The sequence below is a fragment of the Vollenhovia emeryi genome, unplaced genomic scaffold (genome assembly GCF_000949405.1).
Source record: "Vollenhovia emeryi isolate VEMERY1.0 unplaced genomic scaffold, V.emery_V1.0 DF939134.1, whole genome shotgun sequence".
Lineage (NCBI taxonomy): Eukaryota > Metazoa > Arthropoda > Insecta > Hymenoptera > Formicidae > Vollenhovia > Vollenhovia emeryi.
Genome location: NW_011967232.1, coordinates 2,736,758 through 2,755,356, shown reverse-complemented (window position 1 = coordinate 2,755,356; position 18,599 = coordinate 2,736,758). Strand labels below are relative to the sequence as shown.

At 31.1% G+C, this 18,599-nt stretch overlaps 1 protein-coding gene across 1 annotated transcript in view; it reads left to right on the top strand.

The window, feature by feature from the left end:
* Positions 1-3,879: 3,879 nt before the first annotated feature.
* Positions 3,880-18,599, top strand: part of LOC105567836 — a 19,699-nt gene continuing 4,979 nt past the window's right edge. The window contains exons 1-22 of the mRNA XM_012023043.1: positions 3,880-3,960; positions 5,092-5,310; positions 5,581-5,687; positions 5,900-5,990; positions 7,243-7,428; positions 7,609-7,702; positions 8,223-8,325; positions 8,498-8,597; positions 8,862-8,968; positions 9,043-9,111; positions 9,873-10,041; positions 10,394-10,573; positions 10,631-10,791; positions 14,436-14,628; positions 14,906-15,012; positions 15,890-15,980; positions 16,675-16,860; positions 17,037-17,130; positions 17,664-17,766; positions 17,944-18,043; positions 18,308-18,414; positions 18,487-18,555. Of these exons, the coding sequence (XP_011878433.1) occupies positions 5,154-5,310; positions 5,581-5,687; positions 5,900-5,990; positions 7,243-7,428; positions 7,609-7,702; positions 8,223-8,325; positions 8,498-8,597; positions 8,862-8,968; positions 9,043-9,111; positions 9,873-10,041; positions 10,394-10,573; positions 10,631-10,791; positions 14,436-14,628; positions 14,906-15,012; positions 15,890-15,980; positions 16,675-16,860; positions 17,037-17,130; positions 17,664-17,766; positions 17,944-18,043; positions 18,308-18,414; positions 18,487-18,555 (2,574 nt within the window). The 5' untranslated portion in view covers positions 3,880-3,960; positions 5,092-5,153. The remainder of the gene's footprint in view (positions 3,961-5,091; positions 5,311-5,580; positions 5,688-5,899; positions 5,991-7,242; positions 7,429-7,608; positions 7,703-8,222; positions 8,326-8,497; positions 8,598-8,861; positions 8,969-9,042; positions 9,112-9,872; positions 10,042-10,393; positions 10,574-10,630; positions 10,792-14,435; positions 14,629-14,905; positions 15,013-15,889; positions 15,981-16,674; positions 16,861-17,036; positions 17,131-17,663; positions 17,767-17,943; positions 18,044-18,307; positions 18,415-18,486; positions 18,556-18,599) is intronic.

The window sequence follows — 18,599 nt, the reverse complement described above, 5'->3', positions numbered from 1 at the left end:
GTTTGGAAAATTTCATGACCGGTTGCAAGAAGATCGGTCCACAAATGCAGGAGTTCGCGGTCAAACAAACAAAAAGACTGAATGCGTGGGTGGGTGCGTGGGTGAGCAAAACATGAAAAAAAACCCCATCGTCACAATCCCAGAAAAATTTGGAAAATTTCATGTGTTATCGAACCGGATATTTATTAACCTTTTTAAGAAAATAATCTACCGTAATTTCTTCTACAGTTAAAAGATTGTCTAATTTTTATTCTTTTATTAAGAACGCTGGATTACATACAAAATGTTTGTCGAATAATATGATAATTAAGAGTATGTATTGCTGTCTCTCATTATCTCTTAACTGGGTAATTTCTTTAGCTTTTATCGCAGAACTTTAGCTTTTATCGCAGAACCAAATACCCTTTGACATACTGACCTCCACACGTATACAAACATGTTCTTCGTCGCACATCTTGAATCAATATTCAACTACGCCATATCAAACATGGAATAAAGAAGTTAACTATTTCCATAATATTAATTTATATTCATGGAAGTTAAACTTTTAATTTAATTTAATGCTGACCATTTGCCATTATATTTTCGGATATCTACATGCACTGATGTGTACTTCATCGTTATTTGAATATTAATGCGTAATTTGCAAAGGCAAGATAATATTGATTAAGAATTTCTCCTTTCGTTTCTTTTAACTCAAGTGTTACTGTAGATGACTAAGTTAGATCCAAACGTGCAATTTTTATATTAAGTGATAAACAAAAATGAAAGTTTACAAACTCACACATCCAGAAAATAATTTATACTATTTAAATAAATGAGATACGTTCAAATCGTGTTTCTGTGAATCTACAAAATTTTTATTTATTTCTACTAGTATAAATTAATAAAATACTTGCTAGAATTAAGATTTAAGAAACAATTCTTATAAATAAAATATTTGTTAGATTTTAAAAAATGGATATGAAACCTCTTAAAGATTCTATTTTCAGTCAATAATAAAATTTTGGTTATAATAAAGAAGTCATTTCTTTAAAATAAAATAAAAGTAACATCAAAATTCAGCGAAAATGTGGTTGATTGAAGGAAACTTTTTCCGGGTGTACTGATATCTTTTAATAACTGAGGACTTGTTTTTATAATTCGATTTATAAAAATGCATAAAATCAATTATTCCACATTTAATAGCATGAACAGGGTAGTTCATTACTTGATTTAGGTGAGACGCCCAAGAAAGAACGTATCTGTAGACGTAAATGTAAAGGTCAGTAGATCAATACTTACTTTGTTCTAAGATATTCAGAAACTGTTAAGAAATTTTATTACAAGCGATATATTTTAATTTAAGCCTAAACTCTTCTCTTTAAATTATACAAACTATTTGATTAATATGTAATTTCTTTTGATTCAAAGTTCATCGTCAGCTGATACAAAGGTTGAAAATGTGAATATGTTACATGAATTTTTTATTGAGATTGGACTATTAAATGGCCGAGAAAAAGATTTACGCATATTTTAGCTTAATAACTATTAATCCCTTTTATCTCAACGCACATTATTATCTGTGTTGCTCATAAGAATTGTGAGCATAAATAGAATAAATGTTGATATCAAAGGTTAAATTGATTTTTAATAATAAAAATAATCAATAACCTAAGGCCAATATTTTTACGAGCTAGAACCGATTTATTACCAACTTGCTATAAATTATAAAATTGTCACAATAACTATTATACAGGGTGCTTCAGGGTAAAGTGTCCTAACTTAAAATATGAACTTAGGACCTCAAAACAAGAAAAACTTTCCTTTGGAGACATGTCCGTAAACGCTTTGTTTAAGAGATATTGACATCTAAACATTTTTTCATTATAAAATTTAATGAAATTGTTATCGGGATATAATAAATAATTTAATAGTGTGCTTCAAATACTTTATTATTAAAAAATATGAAAATTTTTACTTAATTATAAATTTTGTTCAAAGTGGCGGCCTTGAACATTGAAAAAGGCTTGACATCTGTCTTTGACGGTAGCAGTGGCAGAGCGGCACTGAATAGCTGTAATTGTTTCACATGCTTGAATAATTCTTCCTTGTAAAGAATTAATGTCATTAACCGGCTTTTCGTAGAATTTTTGTTTAATAGTACCCCAAGCAAAAAAATCCAATGGTCCGTCAAATCCGTCAAAGACAGATGTCAAGCCTGTCTCAATGTTCAAGGCCGTCACTTTGAACAAAATTTATAATTAAGTAAAAATTTTCATATTATTTAATAATAAAGTATTTGAAGCACACTATTAAATTATTTATTATAACCCGATAACAATTTCATAAAATTTTATCATGAAAAAATGTTTAGATGTCAATATCTCTTAAACAAAGCGTTTACGGACATATCTCCAGAGGGAAGGTTTTTCTTGTTTTGAGGTCCTAAGTTCATATTTTAAGTTAGGACATGTTTAAAATCAGCAGCGTGTATTAAAAATTTGGCCCGATGTTGGGCCTAGTGTCGCTCTCCGTCGGAGCGCGTTCGCGACGAGTCGCGCCGCGATGTTTTCCTTCGAGAGCTCCCGAGGGCGAGCGGGCACACGTGATCCACAGCTGATCGCGCTCCGATACATTTTCGCGCCTTTACCCGATTCGGCGACCCGGTCGCGCGATGTCTGTTCCACCAATCAGAACTCTTCCCGTTTCTAACGATCGTGAAAATCGCTCGACACAAAGGAGAGTCTCGTACGCGGATCCGAAGTGTGCACATCATCGCGCGATTCGAGAGTACCTTGCTCCACTAACGCGAGTGCCCGTTCGCCCGGCTCTCGTACCCGGTAAAGGGACGTCTGCTTCGCTACCGCGAGTGCCCGTTGCAATACCGAAATCTGTTCGTGCCGTACCACGCCGGTCTCTCCTTGAGGCCCGGCGCGATAATTGCTCCGAAAACCATTGTTTGTCCGCCGAGTGGCTGGTCTGTCGATGCGTGCTCCGGTGATCGCGTAAGTCCGGCTGCTTCGCGTTATACCGTCATCCGCGCTCAAGATCGTCCGATCCGTTTGGGCGTCTAAATCGACGCTCGGCAAGATCCCCGCCGCGCCGCTAATTTGCAGCATCATACGGACTCAGAAGATCTCCGTTTCGCGGGCCTTCCATCGTTGGAACGGTCCCTTGCCGCATCGGTTAGACCTCATCTTTAATTGTGTGCCGACCGTGACCTTGTTTAATAAATATCGAGTTCTGTGTGACCCTCGCGTTTCTATCTTTATTTTGTGCTCGTCCGTCACCGCGCGCGACGGCGGAGCGTTTTCTTGAACGCTCCGCGCACTCTCTACGCTCAGCGCTGAGCGGCTTCCGGTGCCCCTCAAATTATCGCGAACAGGACACTTTACCCTGAAACACCCTGTATAGCCTAGTGAGACACAACTATCTAAAAATTTAGATTATAAATTATTTTATTTATATTTAGGTTATAAATAATGACCAATAAATAAATAAATAAATAAATTTTCAACGAATAAAAATAATAATATAAATGACGTATATATTGTCAACGAATAAAATTACAAAGTATAAATAAAGACGGACGTTTCGACTATACTTACATTAGTCATCCTCAGCGATAATATGATTTTTAATATTTCTTTATTTAGATCTAAAAAGTTTCGATTCAGCTTGAGTGAGATGATAAAGTTCAACCAGACGATTATAAAACGGCTTATGACGGGAACGAGTTAAAAGGAGAGTCATTATAAGTGCTTCGTCATTTGTTAAGTGTAAGCGAGTGCTTAGTGAAAAAATATTAGTTTGCAACAAAATAACCCAATAACTCTAGTGTCGCGGACAAAAATCTTACAAGTTTCCTAGACTTTTCTTTTTTGAACGCTCGAATAGAACGTTCTGTTTACAGATAGAACTACGACAGGGTAACGTGGCTAAGGGACACGTAGTTGCGGGCCTAGATACCATAGATTTGTAAATAAATCTTCTCGCTTCTACTAGATTAAGTCCCAAATGGTGGGAGGCTCCAGCAGAGGAGGTTCTCGCCATTTTAGGGTATAAATAAAAGCCCCAAACGCCATAGGGCCAGAGAGGGAGAGAGAGAGAGGTGAGAGAAAGACAGATAATCCCACAAGCAGTTAATATTTGATACTCGGCGCACGGTTTTTAGAAATTCACCATTCAACATTCACTATTCGACACAAATAAAGGTTACAACACCGTAAAAAATCTTCCATATATTACCACGACTCCTATCGTGATCGCCAGAAGTGTAGCAAACATAATCTCTATCTCCCTCTCTCTCAGAGAATAGCCACGACAAGTCATATAATGCCCAAAAAGAGAGGTATCCGGGTTCAACTAAAACGCATCAAGTACCAAATTACGAAAGCATTAACATCTGGTCAAGACCCTACCTCCCTTTTCCTCGTAGTAAGCGAATTCGAATCCGGATTCCCCTATAAAACACAAGGTCGGGAAAAATTTAACCTTATTTTCATCCATTTTGTGATCAATTATCCAGATTATAAGAACATTCCAAAGTCAGATCCTCTTTGCGAGGTTTACAAGATGCGCTATCTTTCCGGGCAAAGAATAAAATCTAATATCTTTACTATTTTTGTCATTATTAATTTTTGCAATGGAATTCAATCCCCGGTAAAGAACTTAACTCTGTTGATCGAAAAACGGACGTAACGAATGCTTTTATCAATCCGTGAAAATAGTAACAAAAATATTTATTGAGCATGATTACTGGTTTATTTAAACAGATTGTAAACTAATATTTTTCAATCACATAAGAATTACAAACATTCTGAAAACATTTTAGACAACAAATGTCTTACGACGTAAATAAATGTGATTAACAGGGAGAAAGACCAATTAAACATTTCTGTTAGGATTTACACAACTGTAATAAAATTCATATATACTTTTAATGGAAATCTAGAAAGAATACGTTTACCTATTACTTTGTCATCTTTTTAATTAATGCATTTCAGCACATGCTTTATTTCTTAACCACCAATGTTTAGATAAATTTATCAAACGATAAGATTAATTAAAAACAAATATAAGATATTTTGTGATATGTGCAATCTCCAGTGGTTAAAGGATCACAGGACTGAACAGAACTAGACCTGATTAAAACTGTCATTACAAGAAGGATGTTTACTACATTGTTAGCACTCGGTGTCATTGTGTATTTGTTACTTTATTTTTACGTACAATATGGGCGAGATGGACAACTTATCAATAATATACCAGGCCCATCAGGTTATCCAATTATTGGTCATATACACCTATTTGCATTTTCTTCATCAGGTAAGGTAAAATTCTTAATACATATCCATAAAGTATGTAATTCTACATTGTGCAACTATTAAGATTATTGCGTATTTGTTTATAACTATGATACAAAATATTCTCAAGAACATAAGTTTTTAAATATTTTATTATGATATTTATTTTCTTATCTGTTTCTAATATATCTGACAATGAGTGTTAAAACCGGCTGTAAATATTAATATGAAAAATATTAAGTTGATTAATACGTTCTTTGTATGTATACTTGAAACACATGCTTTTTTTTAGAGGAACTGTGGAAGACTTACGTGGAAATAACTGACCAGTATTCTATTTTAAAAGTATGGGTATTCTTGTCGTCTGTGGTATCAATCCGCCATCCCGATGATCTGGAGGTAATAGAGAATATAAAAAAAATTAAATTTTCTATATGTGTATTATTGACAAATTAAAAATTTAAATATTTTTCGTTTATTTAAAAAAACACTCATTAAACCGCTATTTTAAAGATAATAAAATAAGACATTTTAGATAAATAAATTAATAATCTGTATTATAATTTTTAAGTTAAACATAATTTTATTTAACATTTTCTAAAATTTTCTAGGTAATACTAAGTAGCACAAACTATATCGAAAAGAGTAATATATATGATGCACTACATCCTTGGTTGCAGACGGGTCTTCTCACTAGTGGAGGTAGCGTAATTATAATTATATGTATACATATAAGTGTTACAGAGTTCTTTATACCATATTATGCCCTTCTAACCATTACGATTTTAATTTAATAAACATTGACAATGAAGTTCATATTAAAATTTTTCTTTAAATGATAAAACTGGTATACAAATTCTTCATTATAAATTAGTAATTTTGACAACTATCTAAGATGTAGACATAAATGCAAGTGCAGTTGTTCTGAAAAATAATTTTGCCACAGTCTATTATGAAAAATGGTCAAACCTTTGAATTTGTGAAATTTTACTGTAAATATCTTTTATTAAAGTTTATTAAAGTTTATATTACATACGTTTCTTCTGGTTATTATTGTTCTAATTGTATAATAATAATTAGAATTAAATAAGTCAGGACTAGAAAGAAAGATTCTAGTGTCATTGGAAAAAATTAAAATTTACATAGAATGTTTGATGTAAACGTGACCAACTGAAAGATGAATGTATACCTAGATTGAGTTAAATTCAAAAAAGTGATGTACCCATTTTGTATGTACCAGTGTGAAATTACTTTTTGTACGTACTATTTTGTAAAATTTGCAATAGTAATCGAGTAATACAAAACTTTCTGAACGAATGAGCGTATGAGGAGTGATAGACTGAACTCGACACGCGTGTAAAAGTATTTACTTTCATACATCTTTTACGATCCGATTAGCAAGGGGCGAGCGACGATTGTGAGTCGCTCATTGCTCGCCATTCATTCCCCGTCTATCGCAGTATAGAAATAAACTTTTTGCATGCGTGCCGACTCCGGCCTACAGTTTCAAATGCGTTCGTTCGTTCAAGCGTTTGAATTAATTACTCAGTAACTATTGCGACTTTAACAAAACATGTCACATAAGTTCTACTTCTCAGTTTATTCCAATGTCTCACCATCTATCGGTTATCACTACTAAGGTTTTATCCTGTATAAGGTAAAACATTACTATTGGGATAAGAACAGCGATACAAGAGTAGTGGTATTATGATAAGAACACTGATATAACGCTATAAATGAGATTTTTGTTTATACGTTTGTGAATAAATGTTATTGTACATTTCTTAAAATTAGTACGCAAAAAAAACCAATTTCACATAAAATTAATATTAAGTAGCATAACTTAGTTATTAATATTATATTAGAAAGAGACAGTTTTCGTAGCGTTTATAAACATTATGTGCTCACCCTTAATAGTATTATGCATTTATGTATCATCTTCTTGTTGTTTTAGGGGCTAAGTGGCATACACGGCGAAAAATATTAACTCCCACGTTCCATTTTAACATATTGCAAAAATTTGTTGAGATTTTAATCGAAGAAAGTGAGAGCATGACAAAGTCTTTGAAAAAAGAAGGGGGCACAGTTGTAAAAGATTTAATGCCATTCCTTAGTGAACATACGCTTAATGCAATATGCGGTATTATATTTTATTTACAATTATTTACATTTATTGATTATTTTGTCTTGAATATGATAATAAATAAAAGTGATATAAATTTGTTATAAAATTATTAATGTCCCAACAAATTAAAGTTACTTTTACCATAGCATTTTTGAAATATATGATTATACATTACAATTATATAAATTTTTGTAGAAACTGCCATGGGCATCTCTTTACAAGAAATGGGATCATTTCAGCAATGGTATCGAAACGCAGTTCATCAGATGTGCCAACTTGTAGTTTATAGGTAATTTATAAATATAGATAACTGCGATTTATCTGTGAATGGTTTAACAAATAAATTAACATTAAATATCATCTAAGTATAAATAACTGTCGAACATAAAACATCATTCAAATTAACAATCTGGTAGGTTGCACATCATCTGTCAAATTGATTGCATTAAAATAAAGTCTATTTAAACTTTAAGTGCCAAAAGCAAAGTGACATTAATTGGTGTGACATTAATAGTGACAAAATGATTTCCAAATTAAAATAGCCATTATTATATTTTTTAACGTTACTTTTATAACTTTATAAAGTTCAATTAAAACAAATCAAAATAATAAAATTCAAAGACACGCCACCTTTAATATAAAGATATTTAATTAAGATAAACGTTACGTTAATTAAAGGTCATGCATATGTTTTAAATATCTTTTTATTTAAATTTTTTACAATTATTACATGCTGTTTTCTGCGATTTCTTAATTAATAATTGGTAATTATAATATTATCGTTAAAGGGAAATATTTTTATGATTTAGATTAATGAGGCCTTGGTTGTACATCAATTGGATATTCTCGTTAACGCCAGCAGGTAGAAAGCAATTAAAGGTCTTGAACATATTGCACACATTTACTGAAAAAGTATGTATAAATGCTCTGTGCTTTAATAATACTTATGGACATTTTATTTCGTAAATAAAGTAAAAATGCTGTAATATTTGGAAAATAATGAAGTAAATTGTAAACGTTGGCAAATACATATGTATATAGTATTTCCACAAGCAATAAAAATAAAATTAATGGGTATGAACAGATTATTGCAGAAAGAAAAAGTTATCTTAAACTCACCAATGGGCAATACTTGAAAAACATTAACAATGATGTAGAAGAAGATGATGCCGAAATTAAAGGAAGTATGTAGTGTAATCCAATACCATTTTAAATGTCTTAAGTTCATCTTATATTTAATCGTCATCTCATATTAAAAATTATTGTTGCATTGAAATTGAAATTTTATCACTGTTACATTATGAATCAAAATATGACAAAATCGTGATTTAAATTAATTCAATATTTGTAACGTTAATTGGAATTTTAATTTAACAGATTTTTTGAAAAGTAACACATAAAATTGTACTTTAAAATTAGCATTTACATGCTTATACAATTTAATTTAGCTCGAAAAAAGCGGCTTGCAATGTTGGATCTTTTAATACTGGCGTCTGAAGAGGGTCTTCTAACTGATTCAGATATTAAAGAAGAAGTTGATACATTTGTATTTGAGGTATGTACTTATAAGTTTACTTCTTTTTTTACCGTTGAATTAGATGTATGTCGATATAAGGAATGTGATTCTAGGGTCATGATACTATAGCGACGGCTCTATGTTATGCTTTATCATTATTGGCTGAACACAAGGACATTCAGGTATTTGCCTTAAGTGAGAACATGGTGATTAAAAGAAAATATTAAATAATCCTTTCAACTCAACAAACTATCTACTAAAGGTAGTTATTTAATGTAATAGAAACAATAATTTTAACAATCAATATAGGTCAATATGAGCTCTGGCACAAATGTTGTGACTCACCCTGTATACAGGGTGTTTGACACAAGATGACCCATACAAAAACTGGTGGTAGATTGAGGCAGACTAACAGATGAAAAGTCATGTACCATTTTACAAAATTCTTATCATTCGCCCAGACTTTTAAATTAATTATTCGACAACTATAGAAAATTTTGTAAAATGGTACATGTCTTCTCTTCTTAGTCTAACTTAGCCTACCACCATTTTTCTTAGGGGTCTTCTTATATCAGACACCCTGTATATGTACTTTCGTATAACGTATATTTTTTAAAATGAATATACAAAAAAATGGATATATTCTTTAAATGGTTCTCTATTCTTCAATTATTTGAAACATACTTATATAAACACATAAACGTGTATTTCAAATATTTTATAACCCAACCGACACAAAACATTGCAGCAACATTGCTGTGACATTGTTGTAATGTTTTTGCTGGGAATTTATAATATATGTACTTAGAAGAAATTAATCGCAATATCTTTCGAATAAATGTAGAATTTATACTATTTCTATGAAATTTCTCTTTATACTTTCGTATAAACGAAACATTAATCACGGTAAATAATTTTCTCTTAATTATTAATAATTATACAGGATCGAGTCAGAAGAGAAATCAATACTGTTATGCAAGAGAATCAAGGAAAACTTACCATGAAATCGCTGCAAGGTCTATCATATTTAGAGAGATGTATAAAAGAAGCGTTGCGTTTATACCCTAGTGTTTTCTTCATTTCACGAGTTGTAAATGAAGAAGTACAATTAAGTACGTATCTAATTAATCCTTTCCTGTTTAGGCATATTATATATTATTAAATATATTATAATGTATTTATATTTTAAAAGTAAACTTATTTTTCTTCTTTTCGTAAATAACACAAAAAATTTTTTAACCAAAATTAATTGTTTGCGTTAATTAAATGCTATTATAATTTATAATACAAAATTTTTTTAAATATTTTTATGAGATCAATGAATGAAGATTATTGTATAAATTTTTCTATTATGCTAATTAATGAATTTAGTTTATGTTGCTTCAAATAGATGTTTACATTGTAAATTTTAACGAAGTTTTTAATGATTATTTGTGCATTACATCTTTATAAAATATTTTTCAGAATCATATTTGATACCTGCTGGAACAGCGGTGCAACTTAATATCTATGGCGTTCATAGAGATCCTAATTTTTGGCCAAATCCGGAAGTATTTGATCCAGATAGATTTTTACCTGAAAACATTAGAAATCGTCATCCTTACTCGTACATACCATTTAGTGCTGGACCACGTAATTGTATCGGTAAGCTATTTCTCCATATTTTTTTATATGATGAGTTTGAAATACATCAAATTGTAGGCCAACGATTTGCTATGCTGGAGATGAAGGCAATGATGTCCCATCTAATACAGAAGTTCTATCTGGAACCTGTTGATTATTTAAAGGATCTTGTAATAAAAAGTGATTTGGTGTTGCGATCTTCTAATCCGATGCGCGTAAAATTTATTCCAATCGCCTCAAAATAGACATTTAAAGAGAGGTCGAACGTTAAGAACTTAATGCCTAGTGCGTTGCAAAAAGTTGTAGGCAAACTATTCGCTTTGCTGGGGATAAAAGCAATAATAGCCACGCTGGTACACAATTTCTACTTACAATTAGTGCTTATTTATTATTTAAAATTGCTTCGAATGCAAATTAATCTGGCGTTTTGCCCTGCTTATCCACTTGGTTTAAAGATTTGTCTCTAACATAAAATACATGTAGCTCTTTGAAGCAATGGTACGTGTTTCGAGGTCATAAAAGACAGCGTAGCAAAATTAAACAAGTGTTAAACACGTTATAAATGGCTTTTACAAATGTATATATTCACGTTCTTGCATAAAATAAATAATAAAGATTGAATCAAGCTTAATTATGTTGTTGCATGCTATTTTACATTTGATATGTGAAATTTGTCAAAATAAGTTGCACTCACAACGCTTTACCAAAAGAAAAATTGTTGTACTTACAGTTAATCGGAATGATAAACTACACGTTAATTATTCTACGAAACAAACATGAAATATTTATGAGTTATTTATGCGTCTTTATATGAAAATTATTTCAACTTTTTCTTTCCTACTTATAAAACCGTACGCATGTTACAATCAGGTAAGACAGAATGTCGATTCTTTGCAAATAAATCAGTATTTGTGCTGACTTGACTGTCGAAAATTACACGAATAAAATGACGAAGAGCTGTACTAGTAAATTTATAGAAATGTACAATATCTATAAATCATTATCATTTTTATAAATTGTTTTATGCTACGTGAAGGTGAACTACGTATGTTATATTAATTATTACAAAAAAATGATCGATCTTGGTTTAAATGGAAATTATAATTCACAGCTTATATAATAACTAGCTTTTTCGCCCGCGCTTCGCGCGGGTTCAAAGGCTAGTAAAAGTATCAATCAGATTAGATTTTAGATCAATAACAATGAATCCTGTGCCATTGCATAGTCCTTTGTTGGTATTAAAATTCCTTAATAGAATAATTGTAGAACTTATTTTTATTTTAAGTCGATGAACTGGCGTTCCAGAGGGTGTCACAGATTTTAAAAACTCAGTCGAGAAATTCTTCTCCGAAAAATTTGCAACATTTTGTACCGATTTCACAAATATCGGACCATAATCTCCCTGTACATGGAGACCTCGAAACTGATTTTGAAATTTTTTTATTTTTTTGGGTATTTTGTCTTTTTTTCTTCTCTAAGCTATCATTTTCACACCACCTTGTGGTAGATAGCTTGGCGCAAAAGAGTGAATGCGTGGGTGGGTGCGTGGGTGGGCAAAACTTCAAAAAACCCTCTTACCAGTCTTTCCCGAAAAATTTGGAAAATTTCAAGACCGGTTGCAAGAAGATCGGTCCACAAATGTAAAAGGGGTTCATAGTCAAACAAACAAACAATGTGACTGCGTGGGTGGGTGCGTATAGGTGGGCAAAACTTATAAAAAAAAAACCCCATAGCAGCCTCCCCCGAAAAATTTGGAAAATTTTAAGACCGTTTGCAAGAAGATCGGTCCACAAATGCAGGAGTTCCCGATGAAACAAACGAACAGTGTGAATGCGTGGGTGGGTGCGTGGGTGAGCAAAACTTGAAAAAAACCCCATCGTCACAATCCCAGAAAAATTTGGAAAATTTCATGTGTTATCGAACCAGATATTTATTAACCTTTTTAAGAAAATAATCTACCGTAATTTCTTACAGTTAAAAGATTGTCTAATTTTTATTCTTTTATTAAGAACGCTGGATTACATACAAAATGTTTGTCGAATACTATGATAATTAAGAGTATGTGTTGCTGTCTCTCATTATCTCTTAACTGGGTAATTTCTTTAGCTTTTATCGCAGAACCCATTGACATACTGACCTCCACACGTATACAAACATGTTCTTCGTCGCACATCTTGAATCACATATTCAACTACGCTATCAAACACGGAATAATGAAGTTAAACTATTTTTACAATATTTTTTATAATATTTTTATAACATTTCTATAATATTAATTTATATTTATGTTTGTAACATGTAAACTTTTAATTAAATTTAATGCTTACAATTGTTTGGCCATTTGCCATTGTTTCGTTGAATATCGACATATACTGATCTGTACTTCAGTGTTGTTTGAAAATATTTGTAAATTTAAGATGGTATTGATTAAAAATTTCTTCTTTCGTTTCTTTTAACTAATGTGTTACTGAAGATGACCAAGTTAGGTCCAAACATGTAAATTTTGTATTAATACATAATAAATAAACATGAATGTTTATGAACCTACCAAGAAGAAAATTTATATACGTTAAATAAATGAGATACGTTCAAATCATGCTTCCGTGAATGTACAAAATTTTTATATATTTCTACTAAAATATTTGCTAGATTTGCAAAAATAGATATAAATCCTTTTAGAGACTCCAGTCTCCGTCAAATAAAATTTTAGTTAAGGTAAAGAAGTCATTTTGTTGAAATTAAATAAAAGTTCAGCAACATTAAAATTAAGAGAAAATTTGTGTGATCCGAAAAAACTTTTTCCTGGGTGTACTGATATTTTTAATAGATCAGTACTTGTTTTTATAATTCGATTTATTATATAAAAATGCATAAAATTATTATTCCACATTTGCTAGCATGAACAGGGTAGTTCATTACTGGATTTAGGTGAGACGCCCAACAAAGAACATGCTAATGTTAATATGTGGCATTAATTATTTTACAAAATTTGACTATTAAATGTCTGAAAAAAAGATTTACGCATATCTTACTTTAATAATTATTACCATCTTTTAGTTCAAAAAACAATTTATTATCTGTGTTCCTAAATAGAATTGCGATTATACATAAATATGAGAAATGTTGATATCAACTATCAAGTTGATTTCTTAATATTTCTTTGTGTACACCTAAAAAGTTCCAGCTGAGCGTGAGTGAGTTGAAAGTTCAATAAGATTAGAAGACGACTTATGACGCAAATGAGTTAAAAGGAGAGTCAAATGTAGAGATTAGTCATTTGTTGAGTGTTAGCGAGTGCTTAGTGAGAAAATAATAGTTTGTAACGTTCAGTTTACAAATAGAATTACGCCAGGGTAAGGTGGCTAAGGAACACATTTTCACGCAATTGGGTCCAATCCCCGGTAAAGTACTTAAATATATTGACCAAAAAACGGACGTAACGATTACTTTTGTCGATTCGTGACAATAGCAACAAAAATATTTAATAAGCATGATTACAGGTTAGGTTAGGGTTTATTTCAATCGATTGTTAATATTATGTAATCGTAAAACAATTATAAACATTCTGGAAACATCTTAGATAACAAATACTTTACGACGTAAATAAATAAGACTAACAGAGAGAAAAACCAATTAAAAATTTTTGTTAAGATTTTCACAATTGTAATAAATTTATTAACTTTTTTATGGAAATCTAGAAAGAATACGTTTATTCGGTTGTCATATCTTTTTAATTAATGCATTTCAGCACATGTTTTATAGTATTTCTGAAACAGTAATTAGATAAGTTTATTAAGACAACGATAAGATTAATTACAAACAAATATAAGATATTTTGTGATATGTGTAACCTCCAGTGGCTAAAGGAACACAGGACTGAACAAAACTAGACCTGATTAAAACGGTCATTACCAGAAGGATGTTTACTACATTGTTATTACTCAGTGTTCTTGCATATTTGGCACTTCATGTTTACGCACGATATGGCCGACATGGGCGACTCCTCAATAATATACCAGGCCCATCGGCTTATCCATTTATTGGTCATATGTACCTACTTGCATTTTCTTCATCAGGTAAGTTAAAATTTTTAATACATTTTCATAAAGTAATTAATTCCACATTGTGCAACTATTAATATTATTGCGTATTTGTTAATAACTATGATATAAAATATTGTCAAGGACACACGTTTATAAATATTCTTTTATGAAATTTATTTTCTTATTTGTTTCAAATGTATTTGACAATGAGTGTTAAAAACCGCAATAAATATTAATGTGAAAAATATGTAAAATTATGTAAAATTAATTTCAACTTTATATGTATACTCGAATCATATACCTTTTTTAGAGGAAATCTGGAAGCTCATCACGGGTTTATCTGAGCAGTATTCTATTTGGAAATTATGGATATTCTTTACGTCTTTTGTATCCATGCGCCATCCCGATGATCTGGAGGTAATAAAATATATACAAGAATATTAAATGTTATATATGTATGTAGATTATTGACAAATTAAACATTTGATAATCCTTCAAAAAACCCACCTATATGAAATAATGTGTAAGAATACCCAGTTCCTATGTATATTTGTCCTCTGAACATGAATATGAACCTTAAAAATGGCGCTCGGGACAAGGAACATCAAAAATCGCACAAAGAACATGTATGCACAGGCACGCACGTGTAGATACAGGTTCTCGCTAAAAGCACAAACACCTACCCACACCCACACCCCCCAGCTCCCACACACACGCGCGCGCATGTGCGCGGGGTGTACAAAGGGGGGCCCTCGCCTCCCCTTCCCGCACCCGTCGGTAGTGTGTATGGACCTCATTGCAGGGGGACAACCAACGATGTGAGGTCTTCGCACCCTACCAGCGCGCAGCGTGGAGGGTGCGGAAAGGAGGCCGAAAGCCCCCCGTGCACCCCAAAATCCCTCGTGCGCGCGTGCGTGCGTGCGTGCGTGCGTGCGTGTCTGATCCCTATGCATCTCACTCATTTAAAATGAAAGTGTCCAATAATGCGGTGTCCAAAAATGTAGTGTTCAATTTTCTTTTCGAGAGCCATTTTTAAGTTTTATATTCATATTCAGAGGACAAAAATACATAGGAATTGGGAATTCTTATCCATTAATTCATATAGGTGAGTTTTCCGAAGGTTTACCAAAAATTTAAATATTTTTCATTTAATTTATTTTCCAAATAAAAACGCTCAGATAACCGCTATATTAGAGGTAATGAAATATGACATTTTAAATAAATAAATAAATAATCGGTATTACACTTGTCAAGTTAAACAGTATTTGGTTTCACATTTTCTATAATTTTTTAGGTAATACTAAGTAGCACAAACTACATCCAGAAAAGTACAATATATGACGCATTACAACCTTGGTTACAGACGGGTCTTCTTACTAGTGAAGGTGAAATTATATTTATATGTATACATATAAGCGTTATAGACTTTTATTATATTATGCCGTTCTAACGTTATGGATTTTAATTTAATTAACACTGACAATAAAAATTCATATTACAATTTTTTCTTAAACGATAAAACTGGTATACAAATTCTCCATTATACATTATACATTATAGTAATTTTGAAAACTATCTAAAATGTAGACATAAATGCAAGTGCAGTTATTCTCAAAAATTTTTCTGCCAAATTCTAATACGAAAAATAGTCAAACCTTTAAATGTTAGTATTTCACTGTATATAAATTTCTTTTAATAAAATTTCATAAAGCTTATCTTAAATTTTACTGGTTATTATTGTTTCAATTGTAATAATAGTTAGAATTAAAAAAAGCCAGGACTAGAAAGATAGGTTCTAGTGCCATTGGAGAGAAATAGAATTTTCTCCAAATGTTTGATGTAAAAGTGACCAACTGAAAGATGTATGTAGATTGAGTCAAACTGAAAAAAGTCATGTAACCATTTTGTATTTACCAGCGTAAAATTACTCTTATGTATAATATATGTATAACATTTTATAAAACTTGCAATAGCCTACAGTTTCAAATGAGTTCGTTTGTTCAAGCGTTTGAATTAATTACTCATGTGCTCACGCTTAATAGTATTATGCAATTATGTATCATCTTCTTTTTGTTTTAGGAGATAAGTGGCATACACGGAGAAAAATATTAACTCCCACGTTCCATTTTAACATATTGCAAAAATTTGTTGAGATTTTAATCGAGGAAAGTGAGAGCATGACAAAGTCTTTGAAAAAAGAAGGGGGCACAGTTGTAAAAGACTTAATACCATTCCTTAGTGAACATACGCTTAATGCAATATGCGGTATTATATTTTATTTCCAACTATTTACTTTTATTGAAAGTTTTGTCTTGAATAAGATAATAAATAAAAATGATATAAATTTGTTATAAAATTATTAATGTCTTAATAAATTAAAGTTACTTTTACCAAGGTAGTTTTGAAATATATGATTATTACAATTATATAAATTTTTGTAGAAACTGCCATGGGCATCTCTTTACAAGGAATGGGATTATTTCAGCAACGGTATCGAAACGCAGTTCATCAGATGTGCCAACTCATAGTTTATAGGTAATTTATAAAAATACATAGATAACCGAAATTTTTCTGTAAATGGTTTAATAAATTAACATTACATATCATCTAAGGATAAATAACTGTCAAACATAAAACATCATTCAAATCAATAGTCTGGTAGGCTGCACATCACCTGTCAAATTGGTTGCATTAAAATAAAGAATATCTAAACTAAACTTTGACTTCCAAAAGCGCAAGTGATACTATATTAATAGATGACTTAATAATAATGTCTAAATTAAAATAGAAGTTATTATATTTTTCCAACGTCACTATGTTATATGTAATACTTGCGACACTTTTGAAATGTTGATTTGAAATAAAACTCAAAGAAACGCCATCTTTGATATAAAGATCTTTAATTAAGATTAACGTTACATTAATAAAAGGTCGTGCATATTATTTAAATATCTGTTTTTAATTTTTTAATTTAATTTTTTACAGATATTACATGTTGTTTCTTGCGATTTCTTAAATAATAATAGGTAATTATATTATGGTTATAGGGAAATATTTTTATGATTTAGAGTAACGAGGCCGTGGTTGCACAACAAATGGATATTTCCGTTAACGCCAACAGGCAGAAAGCAAGCAAAAGTTTTGAAAATATTGCACACATTTACTGAAAAAGTACGTAAAAATGTTATCTGCTTTAATAATACTTAGGGACATTTTATATTGTAAAAAAAGAGTAAAAATCCTGTAATATTTGGAAAATAATTAAATAATTCGTAAACGTTGGCCAATACATATGTATTTAGTATTTCCACAAACAATAAAAATAAAATTGAGGTCGGGTATGAACAGATTATTGCAGAAAGAAGAAATTATCATAAACTCACCAATGGGCAGTACTTGAAAAACATTAACAATGATGTAGAAGAAGATGATGCCGAAATTAAAGGAAGTATGTAGTGTAATCCAATACTATTTTAAATGTCTTAAGTTCATCTTACATTTAATCGTCATCTCATATTAAAAATTATTGTTGCATTGAAATTGAAATTTTATCACTTTTACATTATGAATCAAAATATGACAAAATCGTGAATTAAATTAATTCAATATTTTTAACGTTAATTGGAATTTTAATTTAACAGATTTTTTGAAAAGTAACACATAAAATTGTACTTTAAAATTAGCATTTACATGCTTATACAATTTAATTTAGCTCGAAAAAAGCGGCTTGCAATGTTGGATCTTTTAATACTGGCGTCTGAAGAGGGTCTTCTAACTGATTCAGATATTAAAGAAGAAGTTGATACATTTGTATTTGAGGTATGTACTTATAAGTTTACCTCTTTTTACCATTAAATTAGATGTATGTCGATATAAGGAATGTGATTCTAGGGTCATGATACTACAGCGATGGCTTTATGTTATGCTTTATCATTATTGGCTGAACACAAGGACATTCAGGTATTTAAGTGAGAACATGGTGATTAAAAGAAAAATTTGCACAT